Genomic DNA, 26,615 nt, shown 5'->3' with positions numbered 1-26,615 from the left:
TTTTTGCCTAGGAGTATTAACCTTGAATGGGAGGGCAAGCAGGCGAGTCGTGGCTCCTCGAAATTCTGCAACCCTCCTGTATCCTGATTTTCTGGCGCATGCGTTTCCTGCACGAGGACAAAAATTCTCATAATCTCCGCAGTGCCAAAGCTTTTTTCCCCCTCTTCTTCTCCTTTTGGTGAAATATGTGACGTTCTCATTTTAGGATTACGCCAGTCAAAGGGATATGAGCAAGCAGCTTGTGAACAATCCTGAAGCGGTGGCTCCCGGACCCAGCGATGCTGCTGGAGTTTTAAGAATCAGCCCCGAAAATGAGTTGCAAAATACCCCTCCGCAAGCCCCCGCCGCCACGGCCAGGCTTCCCCGGTCAATCTCGAACGACAGCAAAACACTTCCCTCCGAAGAAGAGAAACCAAATGATTTTGAGAGGACCAAAGTCGGGATCTGCAAGCTCAGCAGCACCCCGGTCCAAGCCAACTCCACCCTCCGGAGGGAATCTGTGGAAACCTTTCCCTGCAAGCCTAGCCCCGGGGCAGGGATCGTCGGGCAAGCTGCGATCCCTCATTGCAAAATTCCCGCTTTGCAAAGCACAGACGGGGACGCTACTCTGAGCCTTGGTAAGAGCACACTGGAGCAAAACAACGCCAAGGGCGCCTGGGTGACCTTGAGCCAGAGTACCGTGGTGCTGGGCACAGATGGCAACACTTCTGTTCTTCCTGGCAGAGTGGAGGGGGTGAGTTGTCTCCTTACAGGTTTTCCTTCCCTCGCTTCAGCTCGTGGAGGTCTTTGCCCCTCAGCACCGATTTAGGGGGGGAAGTTCTAAAATCAGGTGCAGATGAGTCGGGGATGGACCTGTTTCTCAGGGAGGAGGGAAGGAAGAAGAGGAGAGGGGATCTTAGATCCAGTGCTGTAGTGCTGGCGAATGCAGATGATGTAATAGCTGTACAAACGAAGCATCCTGTGTAATTCCAGTTGGTTCCTGAGCCGTGCCTGTAGGTGCACCCCGGCTCTGACCCACCCGTGCGCGGGTGCGCACATCCTTACACGCCTCAGCATGAGGTCTGGTCCTGTCCCCAGGGTCAGACGTGGAGGGTGCCTTGCCCTTCCCCTCCTCAGGCTTCTCCGCTTGCCAAATCCCCGAGGACTGCCTGTCTCGGACACTGTAACCAAAACTAGGGCGAAATAAATCAGCCCAATCCCATAAGCGGTCCCCGGGAGGGGATGCCGGAGCTGGTGCGAGGCTGGAAAGGTGCCGCTCCCCGCTCTCCACGCTGTGCCTGTCCTCCTTCCCATTCGCATTTACCCTGGAAACGGGGTGGTATTCGTGCGGAAAAAGCGATTTTTGCTTCTCCTGGGTGTGCTAGGAACCGGCGGTCGGTCCTGACCCTCCAGAGGCCACCGGGGGCTTCCACCCCCAGGGGAGGCGATGAGACCTCCCTCGCAACGGGGCGGCAGGAGCTGGGCGACCCACCCCGAGGGCTCTGTGGAGGGCCATGCTTTAAACGCCTCTATAAACGCCCCTTTCGTGGTTTGCTTTGCTTTGTTTCTTGATTTGTCTTTTTGCGGGGGGTTGTTTGTTTTTTGTTTCGTTTGTTTTTTAAATAGAGGAAAGGCCTGGCAGCGGCGGCGGGGGCTGAAGGGTCTCCCTCCGGTGGAGCCGGCAGCACCGCAGTGCTTGTTTGCTAAAGTGGCTGGTTTCCCTTCTCTCTCTCTTCCCCCCCTCTTCCTCCTTTTTCCCCCCCCTTTAGGAAGACGATGTGGGGGATGAAAATAAAGCCCGAGGGAACTGGTCTAGCAAGCTGGATTTCATCCTCTCCATGGTGGGTTATGCAGTGGGGCTGGGCAATGTCTGGAGGTTCCCGTACCTGGCCTTTAAGAATGGGGGAGGTATGATGGCTTTTTCCTGTCTCTCTACCTGCAGTACCGTACGGGTCTGAGCCAGTCCCTGCCTTCTTGGCAGGGAGAAAGACGAGGGAAGGGGGGTCGGAGGCTTCCTGCTGCCGGGCAGCCAGCCCCGGTACGAGCCGAGGTGCGGGGGCATCTTAAGGCACTCGGTGAAACATCTGCCTGGGTTTTGGGGGGCTTTTTTTTTGTTTGTGTTATTTTTGGCTTTGGGGTTTGTTTGATTGATTTTAGTTTTGTTTTGTTTTATTTTGTTTTTCTTGATGGTCACCTTTGAAAGCAGGAAAACCCTGACGAGGTTTCCTTAAAAGGTAGCACTTTCCTTAAAAACATCTGCAATTGGTGCTGGCCGGAGAGGGAGGGAAATGAAGAGGCGTGTTGATCACAGAGGCAGGGCTCCGTAACACTCCCTCGGCTCAGTTACACACAGCCGGGTCTGAATCTGCAATCGGTGGGATGGGGAAAGAGAGGGACTTTAGAGTCGAGAGATTAACGAGGGGACGCTTGGTCCCGAGTCGAGACATTCCGTTATTTAATGAGGTTTGGGGGAATCGTTTTAAATCTCTCCACGATCGATTGAAAAATAATCGTTTGAAATAGTGTATGTCGATCAGTTGAATAGAGGAGAAGTTGGAAGAGGGGCTATGCAGTTAATAGTTTACAAGGAGAAGAACTTTATTTGCATGCGTTCTCTTACCAGAGGCTCTTACTGAAACGGGGAACCGGTGGATGTTACTGGATTCAAACCCTTGCTGCTGTAAACCCCTTCCCTCTTCCAAAGGGCTCTCGGCAGAAGATGGTGCTGCTGATAGTGGTGATAATAGAAATAATAGAAATAATAGATAATAGAAAACAGTTACGTTGACCCCGTGAGAGCCGTTTTCTGTGAGGGAAGAGGCAATTTTAAAGAACTCTTTTTAAATTGTGAGATTTTTCTTTCTTTTCATTTTACACGTGAAAACTTCGATGTGGGAAGTGTTAAATACTCGTTTAGCAATAATGAGTATTTAGTGTCTGTAGAAAACGCTGGAAATGTAGAATGACACCCATCTTCCTCCCCCCCACTTCCTCCTGCCCCGTCGAGGCTGGCGGCACCGGGAATACATATCAAACCGAAAAAAAATTAATAGAAAAATGTCTTGACTAAGATGTCCCAAGCATCACGGGGTGATTCAGGTTGCTCTCTCTTCTCTCCCCCTGCCCCACAAGGTGCGTTCCTCATCCCCTATTTGATGATGTTGGCTCTAGCTGGGATCCCCATTTTCTTCCTGGAAGTCTCCCTGGGGCAGTTTGCTAGTCAGGGCCCCGTGTCGGTCTGGAAAGCCATCCCCGCCTTGCAAGGTGAGCGGAGCAGGCGCCGGCCCGCTTTTGGGGAGCATGACCTGCCCTACCTCTCTTGCATGGCTTCAGCCGCTCGCCGCATGCCACGGGCGCTCCGCGGGCTCGGCCGCCTGTCCCCGGCCCCGGCTCTGCTCCTTCCCTGGCCCTGCTCCCGAGGATGCCGATGCTTTGCAGCCGCCGGGCCCCTCAGCTCCCGCCGCCGCCTGCATTAATGGCTTTTCCTCCTGTCCCCCTCTCTGTCCGCAGGCTGCGGCATCGCCATGCTGATCATTTCGGTCCTGATAGCCATATACTACAATATTATTCTGTGCTACACGCTTTTCTACCTTTTCGCCTCCTTTGTGCCCGTGCTCCCCTGGGCTTCCTGTAACAATCCCTGGAACACGCCAGACTGCAAAGATAAAAACAAACTTTTGCTAGGTAAGCTGGGACATGGTTATGCTCTTATTTATCTATTTTTATTTTTAAATTTGTGGCCGTGGTGGTTTTTCCAGAGCTTTCTGCAGCTCAGCTGCGCCCCTGGGAGATGCCAGAGGAGACTGTAGATGACTGCAGCCGGGAGAGGTTCCCAGCACTGGGGAACGGTCTCTTCCACCACTTTGAAGTGATCTGTATCCCAAGGGCACTTCCCTCTACATTAATTTTTCCTTATCAAGGATCAATTAGATTTGTCAAATTAAATGGTAAAAAACTGCCGATTTTTCTTTCTTTTCCTCCTTTCTCCTCCCCCCCACCCCCCGCTTTTAAATTTTTTCCCTCTTTTTTCTCCCTCTCTTTTTTTTTTCTCCTGCCGGAGGAAAACTCTTGTGTAGGCAACAAAATACCACAGCTGGCAGTCTGTGTCTGCTAAAGATGAGTTGTTTGTCTTTAGAAAAGCTCCTCTTTAATGATAAAAACAAAACCCGTTTCTTCTGCAAATGTCCCCAAACACGCAATGACAAAAAAACGGAAAAAGTACACCTAGTTAACGACCTTTTGGAAAAGATGTTGGCAACTGAACAAAAGTTCAACTAATTAGGAGTGATCTAATGCATTCTTGCCATTTTACAACAACCACGAATAAGAATCTCTACACTTTATTTTTCTGTTCCCCCACCTAATTTCTTTCTAGATTCCTGCATTATTGGCGAACACCCAAAAATACAAATCAAGAACTCTACTTTCTGTATGGGTGCCTATCCAAACCTAACCATGGTTAACTTCACCAGGGAAGGAAACAAAACATTTGTCAGTGGGAGTGAAGAATACTTCAAGTAAGATCTTTCTTTGTTTCGAGAAATTATGTTGATCTTTTCTTTATGTCTGAATCACTGGAACAGGCAACAAATCACGGCTTGGAAAACCAGAAATACGGTAGTAAAGGGCAGCAAATTATGCTAAATTTTTGTTCTTAGGGATGATGAGAGCTGAATTCAAATACTGGATTACTTATCTTCTGTTCCTGTGGTGCTTAACACAGCTGGGGTGTTGGTCCATGCCCTGCAGTTTTATCTACTACTGCAATGCGGATAAATAAAATAATACACGGTGAGAATCACTGGAACCATCTAGAGAAACTGCTGAGGACACTGTAGCAGAACAAAAAAGGAATTTGCACGGAATTGCTGCCTGTGGTTGTTGTCATTAATTTTTTCCCCCAATTTTTTTAAATTTCTTTTTTTTCTTCCTTGTTTTTAGGTACTTTGTATTGAAGATTTCAGCAGGGATTGAATATCCTGGTGAGATTAGATGGCCCTTGGCACTATCTCTTTTCCTAGCTTGGGTGATTGTTTATGCCTCCCTTGCTAAAGGAATCAAGTCATCAGGAAAAGTAAGAACAATATTTGTGATTGTACACTCACAAGAAAGCAGGGTGCTGGTTTTTGGGGACTCACATCCTAATTTAAGGAATGAATTACTGAAAATATTTTCAGTAGATGTCTAAATATTAATTGAAATGCCTTTTTCCTGTCTGTGTTTTCCTTCCTAGCCAAAACAGAAACAATTTTTGTTTGATTTTTTTCTCTAATCTTCAATAAATTTAAAATGAACTCTTAAGCTGAAGTGAGATGGCACAAGTGGTACTTTCCAGCTTTCCCTATTCTGTGTGGTGTGTGGTGTTCATAAAAATCCTGTAATCATCTCACATTTCACTGGTATCCTGGAAATTGTGATGTAATTAAGTAACACATTTTAAAATCAGAGCTAAACTTTTAAAAAGCTCAGTGTGTGTGCATGTGTGTGAGAGCAACATAACATAACAACAGGTATTTCCTGGGATAAAGATAGTGGAAATGGAGACATGAATTTTCTAGAGCTGGTCACAGAGTTCCAATCCCAAGCCATCCTTTTGCTTCTAGAAGCTGACTTCATCTGTTGGGAGGTCACTTGGCAGTTAACAGAAAATCCAGGGAGTCAGAGTGCCAGGGGAGGGTTGAGATTTTTTCCCCCTTACATTATTGGGATAGGAAAAAAATACTTCATGAAAGGCAAGAGACTGGATAATAATGTGGGTTTGAATGCGGCAATGGATATTTCTCTAAGTGATCCTTAGTGGCCAAGAAAAATACTAAAGCTGATGTCAGACAGAAAACTATTGACTCCTTGGTGTCAGAGATAGAAGTCCTGTATTTTTGTAGAGATTAGTTCAGTATTTTGACTGTACAGAAGTTCATCAGGGCAACTTTTTGAGGCACCTCTTGAAACAACAAGGAAAGTTTGAAAAGCAGTTTCAAAAGCCACCTCGAGTCCTCTGTCCAGCTCTGGAGACCACAACACAAGAAAGATCTCTTGGAATGAGTCCAGAGGAGGCCACAAAGATGCTCAGAGGACTGGAGCCCCTCTGCTATGGAGAGAAGCTGAGAGAGCTGAGGCAGTTCAGCTGGGTTCCCCATGGCAAGGTCCAGGGAGATCTTCCAGCACCTTCCACTACCTAAAGAGGCCACAGGAGAGCTGGAGAGGGACTTGGGACAAGGACAGGATAAGGAAAAATTGCTTCAAACTGACAGATGGCAGGGTTTAGATTAGATATTAGGAAGAAAATCTCCTCTGCAAAGGTTATGAGGCCCTGGCACAGGTTCCCCAGAGTTGTGGCTGCCTCATCCCTGTGAGTGTTCAAGGCCAGGTTGGGGTGGGTTTGGATCATCCTGGTCTAAGGGAAGGTGTCCCTGCCCACGGCAGGGGTTGGAATGAGATGATCTTCCAGGTGCCTTCCAAACCAAACCATTCTATGATATAATGATATTCTATGATATAATTCCACAATGTGTTATGATATGATTCTGTTTTGTTTAGGAGCCAGACGTTAATGTGAAAAATACTTGAAATTATTTTGTGTTGAATGTAAAGCTTAACTGGCCATAATCCAACTATTTGATCTGATCACAGAAAGAGCTGTGTTCTAGACAATTATTAAAACATTAAACACACAACCACTGTTGTGCATTTAGACATCATGGTGATTTAGGTCTGTCTAGATAATTTCAGACTTTCTTTTTTTTGAATTTTGACCATAACTATGATCATGGTGATATGTAATTAATAAGAGGTATAAACAGTAATAAAAATCCTTTAGGCTGTTTTTTAAGTTAAATATGGAAAATATATAGAAGAAAACTACAGAAATGTGTTACTGAATGGTGCTTCTCATTTCATTTCCACTGAAGTGTGATAGTTCACTCTGGGCAATGATCAAAAGTGTTATTTTCCTTCAGCTTTAAATTCCTATTGTTTCTCTCCAGATGGAGAGAGGAGCCCTCTTCCCTTCTCTGTCTAGAATTCCAGCTCTTATCTCTGTTGCTATTGATGTTATTCTTGTTTCCAGCAGCAGGAAGAGCTGTATAATTTTAGATTTCTGTGGAAATAACCCTTGTTGTTTTCTTAGTCTATCCTCTGACTGCTGTCTCTGAGACTAAGTTATCTTCAGGCAATAGTGGCTCTTACATCTCCCTTCCTCCTCTCTCTTATCCAAATCAGCCCGTTCAGTAACCTTTTCTCTGCCCTGTCCAGGTTGTGTACTTCACAGCTACATTCCCCTACGTAGTTCTCATCATCCTTCTTGTAAGAGGAGTAACTCTACCTGGAGCTGGAGATGGGATCTGGTATTTTATCACACCAAAGTGGGAGAAGCTGATTGATGCTATGGTGGGTTTGCTATTGCACTTAGAGCTGCTGGGGTGAATAAATCACACAGATCTCTTGGGGTCTGCCACAAGCATTTTCCATGTGCAGAGATGGTGTTGTCATCTGTGGAAAGTTGTTCTTCATCTTACAGGGGTAAAGTATTATTTAGGGTCACTGGCAGATAAAACTTCAGTATCTGATGCAGGTTTCCCCTCTTGATTTGCATTTTTTGTTTCTGAATGTATGTGAACTGATACATATCAAACAATATAGTTTTTATATTCATGTCTTCCATGTACAGCAAGGTTCATATTGTCATTTTATGTGGGCTCAACAAGAACAGTGCCCCTTATCAAATTAGCCTGATGTATTTCATGGCAGGATTTTGCTTTTAAGTATTCTATTGACATCCATTGGTCTAACACTTTCCTGAAGCTGATGCTATTTTCTTTCCTATTTAGGTTTGGAAGGATGCTGCCACTCAGATTTTCTTCTCCTTATCTGCAGCATGGGGAGGTCTAATAACCCTCTCTTCATACAACAAATTCCATAATAACTGCTACAGGTGTGTAAGAGTGAAATACATCTGTTTTATTAAACAGATTTGTCCAAAAACAGTTGTCCTTCATCTTGCAGAAATCTGGTTTGTAAGACCCCCATCTCTTGTCTTTTTTTCCTTGTCTTCTTTCCCCCTCTGTTGTCCTTCAGCCTTTTTTTTAAAATATCTTTTCTTTTCTTTTCTTTTCTTTTCTTTTCTTTTCTTTTCTTTTCTTTTCTTTTCTTTTCTTTTCTTTTCTTTTCTTTTCTTTTCTTTTCTTTTCTTTTCTTTTCTTTTCTTTTCTTTTCTTTTCTTTTCTTTTCTTTTCTTTTCTTTTCTTTTCTTTTCTCTTTTCTTTTCTTTTCTTTTCTTTTTTCTTTTCTTTTCTTTTCTTTTCTTTTCTTTTCTTTTCTTTTCTTTTCTTTTCTTTTCTTTTCTTTTCTTTTCTTTTCTTTTCTTTTCTTTTCTTTTCTTTTCTTTTCTTTTCTTTTCTTTTCTTTTCTTTTCTTTTCTCTTCTCTTCTCTCTTCTCTTCTCTTCTCTTCTCTTCTCTTCTCTTCTCTTCTCTTCTCTTCTCTTCTCTTCTCTTCTCTTCTCTTCTCTTCTCTTCTCTTCTCTTCTCTTCTCTTCTCTTCTCTTTTCTTTTCAAAAAAGTAATTTCAAAAATATTTTCTAGTGCTCTAAAGTAATTAAGTAATTTAATGAAATTATCCCAAAATATGGATGAAAATTAACAGTGTTACATACACAGTAACTCCCACCCAGCAATCCTTTGGGTCCTATTTTTAAAAATGCTATTCCTGAGTTTGCCTTTTTTTTTTTCTTTTTCTTTTTTTCCCCCTTTTTTTTGTCTTTTTAAATGAATAATTACAATCAGAATACAGGGGAAAAATGGAAGAAGTGTCATGCTACCTTTCTGCATTAATTTAACAATGTTTTGCGGAGTTTGAAAGATGTTAATGAAATTTTTGAAGGGAATACATAGTAATGAAGTATAAAAATATTACAGTTCTAATACCAAATACATGCTTTGCCTGTGTAAGGGAGGGATACATGAGACCGAAGTTGAAATCATTAGATAAGCTTAGTTACTCCTAATATTTTTAATTTTACAACACAACCTTGGATACTGAAATGAAGCATGACTATTTTCTCTTTCAACTTCTATATTCATTACATTTTAATACAGCAATTGTACTTTTCAGTTACACATTAATTTTAAACATAGTAAAAAACCTATAATTGCAGTAAATTTACATAAATTGGCTTCATAATGAACACCTGAAATATTTTAAACCTCTCTAGGTTTTGGGAGAAGGTTAACACATAATGATTCCAAACATTACATTGTCATTTTTTGTTTTGTATACCCAAAGAATTAACAAAATAATTCCTGTTAAGACATGCTTTGTTGGAAATTCTAGAAGTTTGCCAGCTCAGTGAGGTTCTTTGACAGCTTTTCAAGTTGAATTTCTGACCAAAAAAACCCACCCCAGACCAGTAAGAATAAGCAAATCTAGCCAACATAAAAACCCCAAACATTTAAAGTGAGCCATCTGTTTTTTTAAAGACATGTAGTTTATGGGGAAGTTCTCTGGACACGCATATTGTTTAAAAAAAATCCTATAAAGAATGTAATTACTACAGATGGGGCTCATGAGGGCTGGTTTGCTGTCAAGTCTTGACATATCCAGCATAGTAAGATATTCAGCTATAGATTTCCTGAGATTCCCTTAACAAGAACAACCATGAAAAAATGTACCAAGGAATCCTCCCTCTGCAGACAGGAAGTTGCTTGAGTGAGTTCTGCAATGTACAGAAAGCTTAACTCTGGAATTTTGTGTATGAGCAAAAAAAGGATAAGACAAAAATCATCTTACCTGGACAGCAGTGGTTAGTCCATTACTCATATGGAGAGCAGATGCCCTCATGAGGCAAAGAGTTAAAAAATGTCTTATAAATCATGTCACCATGACTGCTTCTCTTCTTCAGAGAGGCCAAGAGCAGATGTGCTTGCACCTCTGCATGGCCTGTGGTTCCTACACAGCACATAGGTGATGGAAGCTTGCAGAGCTGATTCCTGGTGGTGCTGTGGAGACTTCTGTGCTCTCTGATCAGCATCAAATGCACCTGATGAATATACAAAGGTGTTCACCAGCATCCCCATAAGATATGTGGTCTCATGAGAAACTCCTGAAATACATATACAAAACCTTCCTTGTGTGTATCCCAACAGGCTTCTTGTGCTTTCTTTGCAGGGACACATTGATAGTCACGTGTACCAACAGTGCCACAAGTATATTTGCAGGCTTTGTCATCTTCTCAGTTATTGGCTTCATGGCAAATGAACTCAAAGTGAATATTGAAGCTGTGGCAGACCAAGGTAGGGCTCATTGGCATTTCATTACTTGGGCAGGCACTCTCTAGCACTTCCAGCTCTGTTATTAATGATAACATTGCTATTGAATGATAGCTTCAAACTGGTGTGGATTAGTAAACCACATGTAGGCATTTCTGTACAGGAGAAGGTACCCTGGGAGTCAATATTATAGTTAAAGCCTCTTAATCACTTGTTTGATAAGAGAAGGAAGGAAATTGAGTCTCATTTTAACCCTTCATGTAAATGACTGATGGGTGTGATGGTCCCTTCATGTAGTCTAAGGGATTATTTGCCTTCTCATTGGTCTCTGTTGCTGTTTCTCAAATCCTCTTTAAGGTAAAAATTATCTGTGGTGGTGGGAGTTCTGGATGAGAGGAGAGTAGGAGAAATATGGTGTGAGGGGTGGATTGGTCTTCTGAACTGTGGGGAGCAAGGAGATGCCTCCATGGAAAAGAAAAACTTTTCTGAAGTACTGATTAGAACATCTTGGTTAGTGAAGAGAGATGGTCATTAGTGAGGATCTGAAAGGTCTTAATTGGTAGAGCTGAGCACTCCTATGCCAACTTAAACCGTAGCTGTAAGTGCCAGTCATTGCTAGAACAACTCCAGGGATGAGGACTCCACCACCTCCCTTTCAGTGAAAAAATTCTTCCTGATTTCCAGTCTGAACCTTCCCTGGCACAGCTTGAGCCACGTCCTCTTGTCCTGTCAGTTGTCTGGGAGTAGAGACCGACTCCCACCTGGCTGCACCCTCCTGTCAGGGAGTTGTAGGAGTTTTTAGGAGTAATGTTAACATTAATATTTTTATTTTAGACTTTACCTCCATTCTGGAGCAAATAACAAAAGCATCCCCAAAATCTAAACCACACTGAACTCACCAAAATTATTTGTGAGGAGTTAGAGCCAAAGAAGCTGTGCTTGAGTGGAGCTGCAGTGGAAGCTGCAAAGAGATGCAGAGAGGTGGTATGAGAGACATGACTGTCAGGCATGGTGGAGGGAACACTTGGTTCAGCTGGTGCTTCTCTCTGGAGATGGTGAAATATTCAGCACAGAAGGTCAAAAACCCTTTTCTGCTGAGTGCTTGCTGGTGGTCTTAGAGTCAGCAACTAGTCCAAGGCTGGAGCTCTCTGTTCTTGGCTGTTCCAAAGGTTGTAGGAACCCTGTGAGTGCATTCGTAAAGGACTATTCAGATCATGCAAAATTATTTCATGAGGGTGAGGCTTTGCTGCTCTCCATGGGGGAAAAAATTTAGTGAACCAATGGAAGATGAATTTGCAATAGAAAGAGAGTGAAGATTGAGGATAATTACGGACTGAGGTAGTGCATTGCATAACTGAAGTGAAAAAGCAAACTCAAGAACTGGTGGGAAGAACCAGCCCTTCATTGCCTGATTATTTTTTTTAATTCTAAAGTTGTATTTCTTTTTGCAGTGAAGGAGAAGAAAGCCAAAATGATGATGAAAGATAATCCCCCTTCAAGTTTTCAAAACCTTGATTTGAAATGTTAATGGAAATAAGAAGGGTTTTTGCATTTTTTTCCTTCTTATTTTCTTCTAAAATGTTAATCTGAAAAATATAGTATGGTTTTTCATTTAGAATTTTCTTTTCATGAAAAACTCATTTATCTAATGAACAAATAAAACATGGAGGGAAAGACAGCACAATCTCTTTTTTGTTCTGCTCTCTGATTAATAACATAGTGTAGTTGAAAAGTGTTACACTTTAAAACAAAAGTTCAAGGTAATTTTACTTTATAAGACATATAAAGTACTTGGAGTTTTTCTGGCTTCAGTACACTTTTATAAATTCATACCCACCAAATCTTGGAAATGTGACTATTTCCTGTGGTTGGATGCTACCAGGTGTGTGTTGTCTAGGAGAGTTTTGAGGGGCCAATGTACATTTTCATATTCTATAATTTAACTTTTCTAAAAGTGTAATTAATGGGAACTCATTATTCTGAGACCTAATTAAACTTCCACATGCAGACAGCAAGTTTAAACAAAGCCCTTATCTCCAACAGTCAAGTAGAAATCTTTAATCAAGAGATTAAAGAGGTGTTTGTAAATACACTTCACAAGTTGCCCAAGGAGATGATTTTTATGCTGCTGGAACTGTATTTTTCTCAGTACATGAGCAAGCAGCAGTTCTCTCTTAAACACAAGCAGCAAGTGCAGCTGGAGGAATTGGGGTACAATGATCCAAAGCAGAAATGTCTAGGGCAGAGTTACTGGGGAGCCCCTTCTCTTGGCATGAGGACTGCTTGGCTCTCATGTGTATCTCACCTGGCAGGAAGCATCTCTCAGAGTGCTTGAAGTGGACATCCCTTCAGCTGGGATAAATGGAGAAGAAGTGCCACCTGCTGTAATGTTGCCACAACAGCTCTGCAGCCTTTGCTCCCAGGCAGATCTAAGCACTTATAAAAATACTTTTTCTTTACAGTCAATAGAAATTAAAGCCCAATATATTAAAACAAAACAAAACAAAACAAAACAAAACAAAACAAAACAAAACAAAACAAAACAAAACAAAACAAAACAAAACAAAACAAAACAAAACAAACTCAGGAAAATTCCCTGTTTAGGCTTTAAAAGATTCCATCTCCTTATTTCTTGTGCTCTGCATTATTTCAGTTTTTCTTGTGGATATTTTTAGAATCACAGTAGTTATTACCTTCTGTTTGGTATCAAGTCTGGGTATGTTTTATATTCTGTCCTCTTTTAACAGTGTGGCAATGAATTGAAGAAGGGTATTTGGGTTTCCATTCAGGTTGTGTGGATGCTTGCCACGGGTTGCTAATTGGAGGGAAGTGGCAGGAATTTGATCACAGCAGGACAGAAACATGGCTGCAGTGTGCAATTTTTGCTAGTTTTTAAAAAATTTGGGTCACTGTGTTGGTGTACTGGTTGAATACACATTCTGCTTGGAAAGTTGAAGTAAATAAGTGATTTGAAATTTACAGTGTAAATAGAAATCAATCAGGTAAGGCTAAACTCTGTAATGCTTAAGCTTTTCTGTAAATAAGAAAAATTGAATCTGATAACCTTTTTTTTTTTCTAATTTCTAGGTCCTGGGATTGCTTTTGTGGTTTACCCAGAAGCCTTAACTAGGCTGCCCCTCTCTCCTTTCTGGGCTATAATATTCTTTTTGATGCTTCTAACTCTTGGATTAGACACGATGGTAAACTGCTTTTGTGTCCCATTCTTTTCCTTTTGATTTTCCTATTTATTTGTTTGGAGTACCATGCAATTGATTGCCATTTCACATGTGGGCAGTGAGTCATGAAAAAAAGGAATGAAGTAAGGCCATCAATGCTAAAATCATTTTGAACAGAGTTTTGGTGCTGCCATCTGAGCATTTAACACCTAGGACTCAAAATACTCCTTTACATTGTTTTATATCCAGTTGGACCACTTTGTGTACACAGAAATGAACCCTTTTTTTTTTGTTTTTCAGTTTGCCACCATTGAGACTATTGTGACCTCTGTGTCAGATGAATTCCCCAAGTACTTACGCACACACAAGGCACTGTTCACTCTTGGGTGCTGCGTGTCCTTCTTCATCATGGGATTTCCTATGATCACTCAGGTAATGGCACTGGCTTTGAGCATCACTGTCACTGTCTGTTCCTCAGCCCCCTCTGGTGACTGCTTTCCTCCTGCACAAGCTGCAAAAGGTTTAGCTGAATTCTGCCACATGTGACACACTGTGTGTCTGAAAGCTTTATTAAAAAAAAAATAAAAGGATGTTCTGACTGAGATATTCTTAAAAGACTTTGCTGTTCAAATCTTTCTGAGAATCAGACCTTTAAAATCTTCTCTAGCCAAACATCTCAAAATAGTAATATAAGTTGAGTATTCAACCCACACTGACAGGGTAGGAAGAAATTCTTGCCTGTCAGGGTGGTGGGGCCCTGGCACAGGATGTCCAGAGAAACTATCCTTGCCCCATCCCTGGAATTGCCCAAGGCCAGGTTGGATGGGGCTTGGATAGCGTGAGGTGTCCCTGTCCATGGCAGGGGAGTTGGAATGAAATAACCTTTAAGCTTTCCACCAACCCAACCATTCTACAAATAAATAAAAAAATCCTGTTTTGAATGGTATATAAATATTTCTTTTCCCCCTTACCTCATCACCTACTAGCCCAACTTTGCTGTTTTAAAGCCCAGGAAGAATTCGGTCCTTTATTCACTTTAATTATGCTGCTTAACTCCATCATGGAGACAGAATATTAAATCCTTTCCAAACAGTTGCACTGGACTCATTATTATGGTAGTTTTGCTTTTAATGGTGATTTTGCTTTTGACATAGTATTCTGTGATTTGAGACACTGCAGCTGGAAGGCCTGATCACAGCTCAATCCTTAATCTTAAAGGACTGAATTCAAAGTCTTCCAAAGCTGTCCCAGCTAGCAAAATCAGGTATACCCTCTGCTTTTTCCTTGTTGTATTCATTCAGCTAGAAGGAATAGAAGCTAGAAGCAAGCATGAGCCTGTGTCTAGTTGATGTTTGAATGCTTCCTCGAGTCTTGTTCCTCTCCAGTCTGCCTGCCTCAATGCCAAGAGTCATCTTTTATCTTTTTTTCCTTAGGGTGGAATGTATATGTTACAGCTTGTGGACACTTATGCAGCCTCTTACTCTCTTGTCATTATTGCCATCTTTGAGCTTGTGGGAGTTTCCTATATCTATGGTAAGAAAATATTGTCATTGGACATCCTATGTCAAAGCAACAATTTAGCAAATGATAAACTGAAATTCTTAAGGAAATGAATAATTTTTCTTTGTAATAAAATGCCTCGAATTTCTCTTATTTTGGACAAAGCATGAAAGGACTTCAGGATACCTTTAAATGAATGCATTCAAAAGACTTTTGTACAGTGTCAAGTCATTTTCCACTAACAGGTCAAAGATATGAGTATGAGAATAGACCAAACATTTGGTGATGCTTTTCCAGGGGTGCTTTTGTGCTTCCACAGTTTTAGGGACAGAAATCTCCTGAGCCAATAGAGGTATCTTTTCATTTGAATGGGTGACACTGGCTGGATGCCAGGCACCCACCAGAGCTGGTCTGTCACTGCTTTCTGCCACTGGACAGGGGAGAGAAAATGTAACAAATGTTCATGGGCTGAGATAAGACTGAGACAGATCATTCAACCAATACTGTCATGGGCAAAACAGAATCATTTTGGGGATATTAATTGCATTTATTGTTAAGAAAAACAGAGCAGGATAATGAGATAAAAATGAATCTTAAGAACACTTTAACCTCACTCCTCCCTCCTTCCCAGCTTTATCTCCTCCCCACAGAAGAGCAGGGAGATGGGGAATGGGAGTTATGGTCAGCTCATCACAGGCTGTTCTGCTGCTGCTCAGGAGAGGAGTCCTTCCCCTGCTCCAGTGCGGGGTCATTCCCATGGGAGACAACTCTCCATGAACCTCTCTAATATGAGTCCATTTCATGAGCAACAGTAGTCCATGAACGCCTGTAACTTGGGCCACTCTTCTACAGGGTGCAGTCCTTCAACAACAGCCTGCTTCAGTGAGAGTCCCTCACAGGGTCACAAATCCTGCCAAGACACCTTCTCCAGTGTGAGCTCCTCTCTCCTTGGATCTGCAGCTCCCTGCCAGGACCCTGTTCCAGCATGGGCTTCCCACAGGTTCACAACTTCCTTTGGGAATCCTCCTGCCCTGGTGTGGGTCCCTCCCTGGGCTGCAGGTGGATCTGTGCATCCCTGTGCCCTCCGGGTGCTGCAGGGACACAGCTGCCTCACCAGGGGCTGCAGGGGAATCTCAGCTCCAGTGCCTGGAGCACCTCCTGCCCCTCCTTCTGCCCTGGCCTGGGTGTCTGCAGGGCTGTTCCCCTCACTTATTCTCACCCTTTCTTCACTGCTGAAATAACACCTGTGCAATAACTTTTTTTTTTTTTTTTTTGTCCTTTTAAAATCTGTTTTCAGAGATGTTGCTATCATTCCTGATTGGCTCAGGTTTGGCCAGAGGTGCGTCCATCCTGGAGCCTCCAGGGATTGCCTCTGCCAGACACAGGGGAAGCTTTTAAAGCTTCTCACAGAAGCCACCCCTGTAGCCCTGTTGCTACCAAAACCTGTCCCTGCAAACCCAGCACAGCATTTAACAACTTTTGAAGTTTTTTTTTCCACATAGACCTCCAACCTTCCCTTCTTCCTATTTGTCCATAATATGGACTCAAGACTATACAGCTACTCAGCACAATTAATTATCCACAGTGGTAACACTAGTTATATTGATCCATGCTGATGTACACTAAATAGTGAGGAAGATCCTCAGTTAGTATAAAACAGTGCAATTACCAGAAAGCTGCTGTAGTTACAACAACTGATACCAGCTGCTGATGTGCTCCCAAACTTGCCCAGTGTTTTCAGGAGACTGATTCTTGGAAATGTGAAGATCTTCCAAATATGCCATAATTAATTTATGCCTGGATTGTAAGGCTGTTTCTGCTATTGCTGTGGATAGGAATGAATTACATAGTTTAATCAGCTAGGCATAAAAATCCAAGATGTTCTGCTGAAGCTGCTTGTGTAGCCACTGGCTTTGGGTTCTGGCCCTTTTCACTGAGTACTTGTATCTGCCTGTATTGTGGAGTCCACTCTGTAACATCATGCTATAAAATACAGCACAGGGTTCAAATAATGGAGAATTTGGTACCCTTGCTTCAGAAATAAATGTTAGAGACAGGACAGGGAATAAGCACTTCATTGTTTTCTTTAATTTCATGGAAATACAAAGGTGTGTTTTAATGTCCACTGGCATCCAATTCAGTGAATATTCCTGAGGGATTGGCGGCTAATCCAGACATGACATGGTGAGTAAATGTTACAGAATATAATAGAAAAGTTCAAAATACAGAGAGAAAAGTTGATTTAGGCCAGTCATGTTTTGGTTGAACAAAATTCTTGGCTATTTTTTATGTCCCTGGAATGTAAATAATTCAATTAGAGTTGGTTTGGAAGTGAAATGAAACCCAGCTTCTCTAAAATCAATACACTTTTATAGGAGGTGATGAGTGGGGAAGCTTAAAAACATTTTAAGGGTTTTCTGAGGACTTTTTTGCCTTCTTTCTCCTCCTCACTATACTGACAGCATGCCTGAACCATGCTGTACTAGATGTTTTCACTCTTCCTGGCCACCAGCATCAACAGCATCACCTAGTCTGTGCCAAAGATTTCCCCCTTTAAAGCCGTTGCCATTAGTGTGAAAGAGAAAAATTCTGTGTTTAAAATATTTTTAATATTTTTAATATTTTTAAAACTACTTAAATCTGTAAAATTTCTTTTCTCTGCATTATTTTAAATAAGTATGAAGGTAAATAGGGAGCAAGAACTGGCTCTGTTCCTCCTCTGAACACTGTGTGGCAGAAGAACTGCAAACCAGCCTTTGTGGAATGACATTTTATTAGGTTTGGAAGAAAAAACTGCTCTGGCAGGTGTTTGCTTTGCCCAGCAATTCCAGTACATGCTAACAGTTATGAAAAACATAAAGTAATGCAGAAATAATAATAGCTCTGCAAAGGAAGGACCTGGATAGAGGAGAAAGTTTTTTAGTGAGATATTACTTTAGTGTAATCAGAGGTGGAAAAGGTTTGACAAATTCCCAATCATTCTTTTTATGCTTTCTATACAGCTGATTGGTCATCAAGAGATTTTGGTAAAGCCTTTGCTATAATCTATTTCAAAGACTGTTCCCTGGAATTAACCATTTGCTAGACTAAGGAACTTCCTTTCTTTTAAATGAAAAATGAAAAACTTACATTAAAATCATTACCTGCTCGACTAATGTATGAGAGCTACTTTTACTGTGCTAAAGCTGCTTTTGTAAGGACTGTTCACAGAAATGCATTTGTGATTTGTGAGCTGTAAATATAAGCAAAGCTGCTGCTTGGCTTATATTCCTTCAAGCAGTGCTTAAAATTGGCATAATATATTTTCAAGGTCTGACAACTGCTGTTTTACACTCCACTGACATCTTTCTCTGTGTACTTGTACTCTTCATGTCAAGCAGGTTGGCACAACAGTGGCAGGTGCTTTTATGATGAAATAAATTTGTCTTTAGTTCTTGTTACATGTCCTGCTTGCTGAGCTTGTTGAGATTTTTAAATTAAAAAGAAATACACGTAGTTGTTTCCCTGTAATCACTTATTTTTCAGTAGAGTCTGTTTCTATAATCCAATCAAATGCACCTTTTTATTTTACAGGCTGGTTTAATCTCCAGTTGTTTATTCCTTAATTTATGATGAAGGATTAGTAAAGAACAGCTTAGAGGGGGGGATATTAATTTAATCATCAACATAATTACCACTGTTGCATTTTGTACCATGAAGCTAAAGACAAAAATCCCTGTGTTTGAGTGAAACACTGCTGGAAACTGAAAATACATGCTCGTAACTTTGTTCATGCTCCTTCCAGATCTGTTTTTTGACAATTTGTTTTCGGGAAGGTTTATTGTCAGAGTGAGTGGAAACTGCTGCTGTGTATTTCTAAAAAGCATTATTAATTTTGAACATTTTACCTGTAGAACAGTGAAGTAGTCTCTTGGCTAGGTCTGCAGTTTTCTTTTTAACAGATTTTATATCTTAGCACTTATGAATCATCATTGTACTTTAGAGAGGGAAAAATCAGATATGGAATATCATGTGTTGTTTATTTCAGCAGGCTGACTGATCTGAGAGGGAGACCAGATTTACTAACACCCGAAAAAAAGATAATTGGTGTTCTGTTAACTAAATTATCCTTTGATTTTTTTCTGTGGAACTTTCACTGGAAAGACAGAAGTAATGTGTAATCCTCCTATCTGTTTACATACATTTGAATACATACATTTGACTCCTGAATTGCTAATATTTAAGAGTGCCTTACTCTGAATATCTCAGTTCCAAGAAGGAATTTTTTTTTTTTTAATTGGAGTTTCAAATAAATCTGTGGAACTGTACATGAAGCTAGCATGAATTTTAGAGGCAGAAATCCCTGTTAATTATCCAATTAGGCATCTCTTCTTTGCAGCGGCAAGTGTGGCTAAAGTAAACACTTTAAATAAGATTTAAACTTTTGGGAAATGCTCATCAGCCTGTACCTTGTGCTACTGCAATTAGTTTAAGACCAGCTTTGTTCCCAGTACAGCACAGGGATGGCTGCTGTATGAGCATTTCCCTCACACTCACTGCAGGTGCTGCAGGTAAATAAAACACAGGGGCAAATCTTTCAATTGCATCAAAAATCTCCTTTTGGGTCCATCACATGATGACATTGGAGGTTACATTTTGTCCTCACATACAAACTTCTGTTACAAAATACAGAAGGATCCAATTTGTCAGACTGTTGCTGAAGTACAGCGACTCCATGGGACACAAAAATTACACGTATTTTACAGAGAAGAGGCTTTCTGAAGAAGAATATTTGTGGTAGTCAGTAAAAGAGAAAAAGAGGGAAAGAAATTACAGAAAAGTAAGTTCTGAGTAGCCTTGATTCAGTTTTCTGAGCAGCCTTGATTCAGTTTTCTGAGCTTATATCCACTGCTGGTTTTAATTTTTCCCCTCCCTTAAATAGAGTGCAGTCCCATTTTCCTGTTAAATTTCTGTACTTTTCTTCTTGTTCCTTATCATAACGGTTTCTTTAGCTTTTTTCTCACATGTTATCTGCCTGAGCTGAGTTACTGTGTGCTTACCCCCTGAGCTGGCTTTTAAGGGCTGCCAAACACCACCCAGCCCTGCTGCTTTCTTCAAGCTGCATCAGAAGGCACTGGATGATGAACCAATCCTATTTTTTTACCTTCTTAATTCTTAGAACAATCAGGTGGATAGATTTATTTTTCCTTAATATCAACAGAAAGACTTCCAAATTAGGTGGATCAAGCCTGTGGATTATCCCTTCCTACACTCAGCAGCTGACTCTATACAATAAGAAATTAAGTAGTTTATTACTTTGTTACAAGCATTTCTTCCCTTACTGAATGCCTTTTCTCTAGTATTTAAGCTTACCCTACATCATGCAAATTAGACAAAATACTGCAGAATAATGCTTTGCAAAATTTAGATAAAATTGGCCAAAATTTTTAACATTTGTGTGGCAGATGAGCTCAGACCTCTCTCTTCTTACTACAATTAGGAAAGTTGGAATAAATTTTAGTTTTGGGGTTTTTTGTTAACTTTTGGTTAAATTCCTAATAGCTAACTTACTAATAACCACCAGGGAATAGCAGCTCCTGACCAACAGGTCTTTTCCTGTCACATGGCCTGGCCCAGGAGGAGCTGCAGAGTAGCTGAAATATGATTTTCCAATCTTGCATGTTTTATTAACTCAAGTAACTTTATAGATGCAATCAATACAATAATCTGAAGAACTAACATATCAGTTGGTCTTTTTGTTCAGACAACATTGAATATAATTTAAAATATTTACAGGTGCTCTTTAGGAATTTTAAATATCACTTATGGAGCAGGTGAAAAAGAACAGGACATTACCAGTTTCAGTGCTAAGGGGTACAGCTATCATCCAGTCATGTAGCAGGTATAGAGAAGCTGGAATATTGCCTGTGTTGAAGCAGGCATATAGATACTAAAAAGGCTGATCTTCAGAGGGAAGTAAATCAAATAGAAAAATAATTGCATCTACCTGGTACATACTATAAATGCTTTGACACAAAACATACTAAACACCTAATCTCAATGTAAAAACTCAACTGCTTTAATTCTTAAGAAGGAAATATTTTATTGGAATTATTCCTACCATATTAGTCCCAATTTTATAGTGTAGTTAGATCCTCCAAGGAAGGTTTCAAACAAAAAGTTGGAGTTTGTTTTCGTAGTTAGACACAAGGGAGGGCACCAGAAGTCTGTTCCAGAATGCAGCTGATTTCTTTCACACCTAATTGTTTTTCCATTTGCTATTTACAGGATTGCAAAGATTTTGTGAAGATATAGAAATGATGATTGGATTTCAGCCAAGTAAATTCTGGAGAGTCTGTTGGGCATTTGTGACCCCAACTATTTTAACAGTAAGCAAAAAAATTTAATGCATTCTCCAAAGAGTTTTGTTGTTGTTTGTTCATTATTCATTATTCATGATGTTTCCGGGTGTTAGAAGTTGGATGCAGATTCTTAAAGATAGTGCATGTATTCTTGCCATGGGTATGTAGTAGAAACAGTGTAAGTAATGCTGGTTTTGGTGGAGACGGATGGTGAGTCTACCAGGAAAACAGTGGCCGTTCCCTGGCCATGTTAAATGCTGCTATGGCACACTATTTCACGGCAGCATTATGGGTTATTGTGTAAATATATTTGTATACACGTGTGTGTATGTGTGATTTTTATGTATGCACAGGGAAAAGAAAAGACAAGATCCTCCTGTGTGCTGTCAGATTGAGCTATGGAAAAAAAAAAACAAACACCCAAATATTTTATTGACACAGAAGCTGACGTAAGTGGAAAAGGTTGAGGTGTAAGCAGGGTGAGAAGAGGAGGGAGGAGGCTCGGGCCCGCCCTTCCCCCGCGGCCCGGCAGGTGGCGCTGCTGCACAGCGGCTGCGACCCGGGGGACGGGGCGCCCCGGGATGTAAAACAGCGGGTTGGGGGATTTGGTTGTTCTTCCTATTTCTCTTCCACTTTCATTTCCTCCTCGACACCTCCCTTCAAATTCTGTTAGTATTTGCTTCATATTTAGGTCTCTCTTGAATCAAGAAATGTCACATTCACCACTGCTATGGAAGTTTTTTAAGTCCCGGGCACCAAATCTAAATTTGCCATCTAAGTTTCTAACACAGTACTTCCTTTGCATTTCAAACCAAGTGCAGATGCAATCTGCAATCACATATCATTTTTCTTGACACAATAATGAAATAATTATTTCAGCCATTTCAAAAGCTTTCGGCTTGACAAATCAGTGCAAAACAACTGAGCCTTCTTTCACCAGTATTTCTGAGAGCACGTACTTCCACTTTGAAGTCCACAAGCCTGAGCCACAGGTGCAGCAATACTCTGCATTAGTGTAGAGTTTTAAATGCTCATCATTTCACAGCAGGGCTAAATAGTTCCTATCAGTCACTCAGTCATAGGATGGTTGGGGTTGGAAGGAACCTTAAAGCTCATCTCATTCCACCCCCTCTGCCATGGGCAGGGACACCTCCCACTGTCCCAGGTTGTTCAGGGCCCCATCCAGCCTGGCCTTGGACACTTCTAGGGTGTCTCTAAAAAGACACACATTTTGAAACAAGTGAGTATGAGCTCAGCTGGCGGGTGCAGAAGCAAAGCAGTGACTCTCTTGCCCTTTGCAGCTGCTCATTCCAGAGAAGCTGTATTTCAGCTCATGTGCTGGGAAGTTCCTGTGTGTGCTGCTCTTTAGTGCAGTGTAAGCATTGGCAAATCTTTTAATTCCTGGAGGGGGAAGAAAAAGGCACTGGATGAAGTTAATAACTTATTTTCAGTATTGTTAATTCCAAATGAGGACTTTCTTTTCTGAAAAATGGAAAAGATTTAGTTTTCATGGACAGGAATGACTATACAAAGGGACCAGTGAGTTTTGGTGAGCTCAACAAAATCTTGAGTTGTGAAGAAATTAAATTTTCTACTGTGAGAATGATTTCTCCAATGGGTAAAATGAAGGTAGTCTACTTTTCTCGCATAGATTTTCTTTATCAGTTGTCTTCACTGCACTACAGTGCTGCTCTGTGCGAAAACCAGGTAGATCTATCTTGATTACCTGTTGTTTGACTGTGACAATGTACACCTATAGTTTGCAAATCACTTTTAAAAAGTTTGAAGACATAGTCCAGTTAATAGTGTTAGGATGACATCAATGGCATTTGTCTTCTTTTGGGGACCTTGATAAAAATGGAGGCATGTGCACATAGGATTTTTTAGCTCTTTTTTTTTCAGTGGTTATTTTCAAGATGCTGCCTTTAACCCTATTTTACACATCTGAAGGGAAGTGTAAGGCCTTTTTGCAAATTGGTCAGATCTTTTACTAATCAGACTTGTGCTCGTAGCTACTGCCAGTAATCACAACCATGGAATAGGAAATTATGTCGTTTGTTAAGGACAACAAATTTGAACTGACCATGTTTACTCTCTAAACTTGCATATTCTGTTGTTGTTCTCTCCAAATGCAATATTTAGTGAACTTACAGTGAGAAATAAATTGACACTGATCAGTCATAATTCAATTTTTATGCAATGGAATCAGAAAAAGCGAAACCAAGCAATGAATTATTTTCTATTATTGCCTCTGTAAAGCTAATATTTGATACATTTGGATAGCTTAATATTAGAATTTCATTAGACTCCACATCTCTGGAACTAACGCTGATCATTTTTATACATGTTTTCGCCCAGTTATACTTCTATAAATCTTCTGTATGCAATTATTGCAAGCACAGGCATTTTCCAAAAGTTACTGAATTATGCACAAATGGAAGCAGATGTATCGCTGTTCATACAGGAAGTGAAATGGAGAACTTAGCATAATCACATTAGGTAAAACTGCCAATAGACCATGTAATAAAGCATGTTACTCCAGGGACAAGATTCTAATTTCAATTATTCTGGCACAAATACAAGGATTTTTGTCTGATTTTGCAAGATTTCCTTGAAACTCATTAGATTCAGGCTCTGACCCATTTATTAGAGCTTGTGGCAGAACCCTACCTTAGGTGTGTGTGCTTTTATCTGTATTCCATATACACCAATTCTGTGTGTGGATACCCACCATTTGTTGCATAGCAAGCTTGTTTTGCTTACTCAAACATATTTGTTTTCCTTTCTTTCCCAGTTTATTCTCTGCTTCAGTTTTTACCAGTGGGAACCCATGACTTACGGAGCTTACCACTACCCAGGCTGGTCCATGGTGCTCGGGTGGCTGATGCTGGCCTGCTCAGTCATCTGGATCCCAGTTATGTTTGTGATAAAAATGCATCTAGCGCCAGGCAAATTTATTGAGGTAATTCTTCTGTCTTTTTACTGTTTGAAAATATGGCCACAGGAGACTGGTTTTTTTATTTTACATTGATTTTTGTGATATTGAATGTCGAATACCGCCCAGATTACTTTCTGGTAAACTAGTTCTTGTGTTGCAAAGAGTTGCTCAGTTGATTTAAAATGTAGACCTTCTATTCCTAGTTTCTCAAAAATCATGGTCTCAAATTGTGGAGCAGTTTGTTTTATGAGATCTAGACAAATTTAATGAGGTTTTGTACAGCTTTCTTGGAAGAAAATTGTCCTAGATTTGTTGGCCCTTCTTGCAAAAGCAGCATATAGCCACAGGAAGCCTCAGCTGCTGGGGTGTATCGTGCCCAGGGAGCCTGACAATCAGCACTAGGAGAGGTCAATCAGGAATTGTCTGCCTGCAAAGAGAGGGGTTGTTGGGTACTGGAGTCATCCAGGTTGTGCTCCATGAGGTTGTGCCACTTGCTCAAGTCCTGGAATAAGATGTAGAGCAGGAAGGCTTTTCATGCATCTCAAGCTACTCATTATAAAATCCAGCTGGCAATCTTTGCTTTCACCATTCATCTCTATTCTTCTTGAAGTAGCTGATCCTTTCTGGCATCTGGGCTTAAAATAATACCAGTCAGCAATTTATTTTTAATTTAAGCTTCTTTTTGTTTATTTTGCTAATTGGATTCCTGACACTTCCCCCCACTGCTTCAGAAATGTGGTGGTCACCTACTTCTTCCCATCCCTGTGTCCTGTCCCTGCCTGTCACCCCCCCTTTCCCTGGCTGTTCCCATCCTGCTGGCTCCTCAGTCCTGGCAGGGCGTGGTACAGCAATGTCAGCATTTCCTCCCTTTGTTGCCTTGCCTCTGTCTTCTGGAGAAGCTCAGTGCACTTATTTTAGGTCTTTGAGGCTTTCTCAGTTCTGCCTTCTCATCACTGCCTGCTGCTTGTGCTGCTCCCACCTTGGCAGAATGAACAGACACTCACTCCCCTTTCTGTAGCCGCTTTTGCAGTTCAGCTTCCCTCCCAATCCCAACGGGGCTGTTTCTCACTTCAAAAATGAAAAGGAGAGAAAATATACTAAAATAGTATAATCTTTTTGATCTCTCAATGTCACTCTACACATGCCTAAGGGAAAAGACCACGCTTCTCTGCTTCCCATAGAGCAAAGGAATTTCATAGGAGAGGAATTTTCACAGTGGTGGGATGCCCTAGGGAGAACATCCGAGCAATAGGCAATGAGGCCACTTGTCTAAAGGGTCATCCAACTCTTTTGTAGAGCAGACTGGAGTGCCTGGGTCAGCTGCCCCCAGTGGAAATGAGCTAATGTGGAATTAGATTTACTTGTTCCTTGTATCACAAGCTTCTCTTGCTGACACAAATAGTTCTGCTTCAAAACTTCTCGTGTGTAGAACTGGCATACATATTGCCACAAAAAATAGGGTGCTTCCCTTACTACCTCTCCAGGTGTGCACCCAAAGAAACACCCGAGAGTTGGATCTGTTTTGAAAGTGCTTTTGCTGAAGATATTTCAAATGTAGTCTGATATTTCCTCAATGTTGAGTCGGCTGCATAAAATTATTATGGTTGATTTGGGAGGTAAAAATTGCAAACTGGTAATTAAGCAGAGATTAAAATAACTGATAGAGAGGTCTGATCCACTTTATTAGATAATAAACATATAATAGTTCCCTCTAAAGTCATGAAAAAGATGTTTTCTTTCCTTTTTATCTGTGAATGCACCAATCAAATTATACATTCAATAAAAAACTCTGGAAAGATCAGGAATTTTTCATTGTTTGCTAGGATGACATTTTCCTCTTTCTTTTTTCCCACAGATAGAAATAAAACATTTTGTCACCTCAAAATTAAAATATTTCATAGTGATGTACTACTTTTTTTGTAATTTGTATACTTTGGGGAAATATACTAAATAAAAATCCAATTATTTTAATGCACTTACCCACTGCTTAGACCAATGGGCACATGTCCTTCAGTAAGAGAGCATCACAGCCTGTAGCAGTGGTTCTGAGCTCCTCTCACATGGTGCAGGGGAGAATGCATAATTGAAATCTGGGCACTTTATCCTCTATTAATCTTGAAAACTTTGTACGAAACAAACACTGAGCAGTGGAGCATTGCTGGGCCATCATCAATAATCTCAAATGAGGCTATCCTCACGTCTCCTGCGCTGTAATTCTGCTCCATGACACTGAACAAGAGTCTCTTTTCTCTTCCCCGTGGCAGCGGCTCAAGCTGGTGTGCTCTCCACAGCCTGACTGGGGCCCCTTTCTGGCCAAGCACCGCGGTGAACGCTACAGGAACATGATTGATCCACTGGGAACCTCCTCCTTGGGACTTAAACTGCCAGTGAAGGATATGGAACTGGGGACACAATGCTAA

General features: G+C 41.1%; 1 protein-coding gene across 1 annotated transcript; it reads left to right on the top strand.

Moving 5' to 3' along the window:
* The first annotated feature begins 1,802 nt into the window (after positions 1-1,802).
* Positions 1,803-26,615, top strand: SLC6A5 (solute carrier family 6 member 5). Its single transcript, XM_056492781.1, has 14 exons — positions 1,803-1,842; positions 3,112-3,243; positions 3,490-3,663; positions 4,355-4,496; positions 4,921-5,053; positions 7,231-7,365; positions 7,806-7,909; positions 10,140-10,264; positions 13,328-13,440; positions 13,717-13,848; positions 14,850-14,949; positions 21,184-21,284; positions 24,052-24,219; positions 26,460-26,615. Exons 1-14 carry the CDS (start codon positions 1,818-1,820, stop codon positions 26,613-26,615), a joined length of 1,740 nt encoding a protein of 579 aa, XP_056348756.1. The 5' UTR covers positions 1,803-1,817.

This window comes from Oenanthe melanoleuca, chromosome 5, assembly GCF_029582105.1.
Source record: "Oenanthe melanoleuca isolate GR-GAL-2019-014 chromosome 5, OMel1.0, whole genome shotgun sequence".
Taxonomy (NCBI): domain Eukaryota; kingdom Metazoa; phylum Chordata; class Aves; order Passeriformes; family Muscicapidae; genus Oenanthe; species Oenanthe melanoleuca.
Note: the sequence above shows the minus strand (reverse complement) of the source record. Positions and strands in the feature narration are given on the sequence as shown.

Bases quoted from the DNA above. Each gene is read 5' to 3' on its own strand.
- SLC6A5 (XM_056492781.1), top strand. From the start codon at position 1,818: ATGGTGGGTTATGCAGTGGGGCTGG. The intron at 1,843-3,111 runs GCAATGTCTGGA...CTGCCCCACAAG, and splicing joins GGGTTATGCAGTGGGGCTGG to GTGCGTTCCTCATCCCCTAT. The intron at 7,366-7,805 runs GTGGGTTTGCTA...TTTCCTATTTAG, and splicing joins AGAAGCTGATTGATGCTATG to GTTTGGAAGGATGCTGCCAC.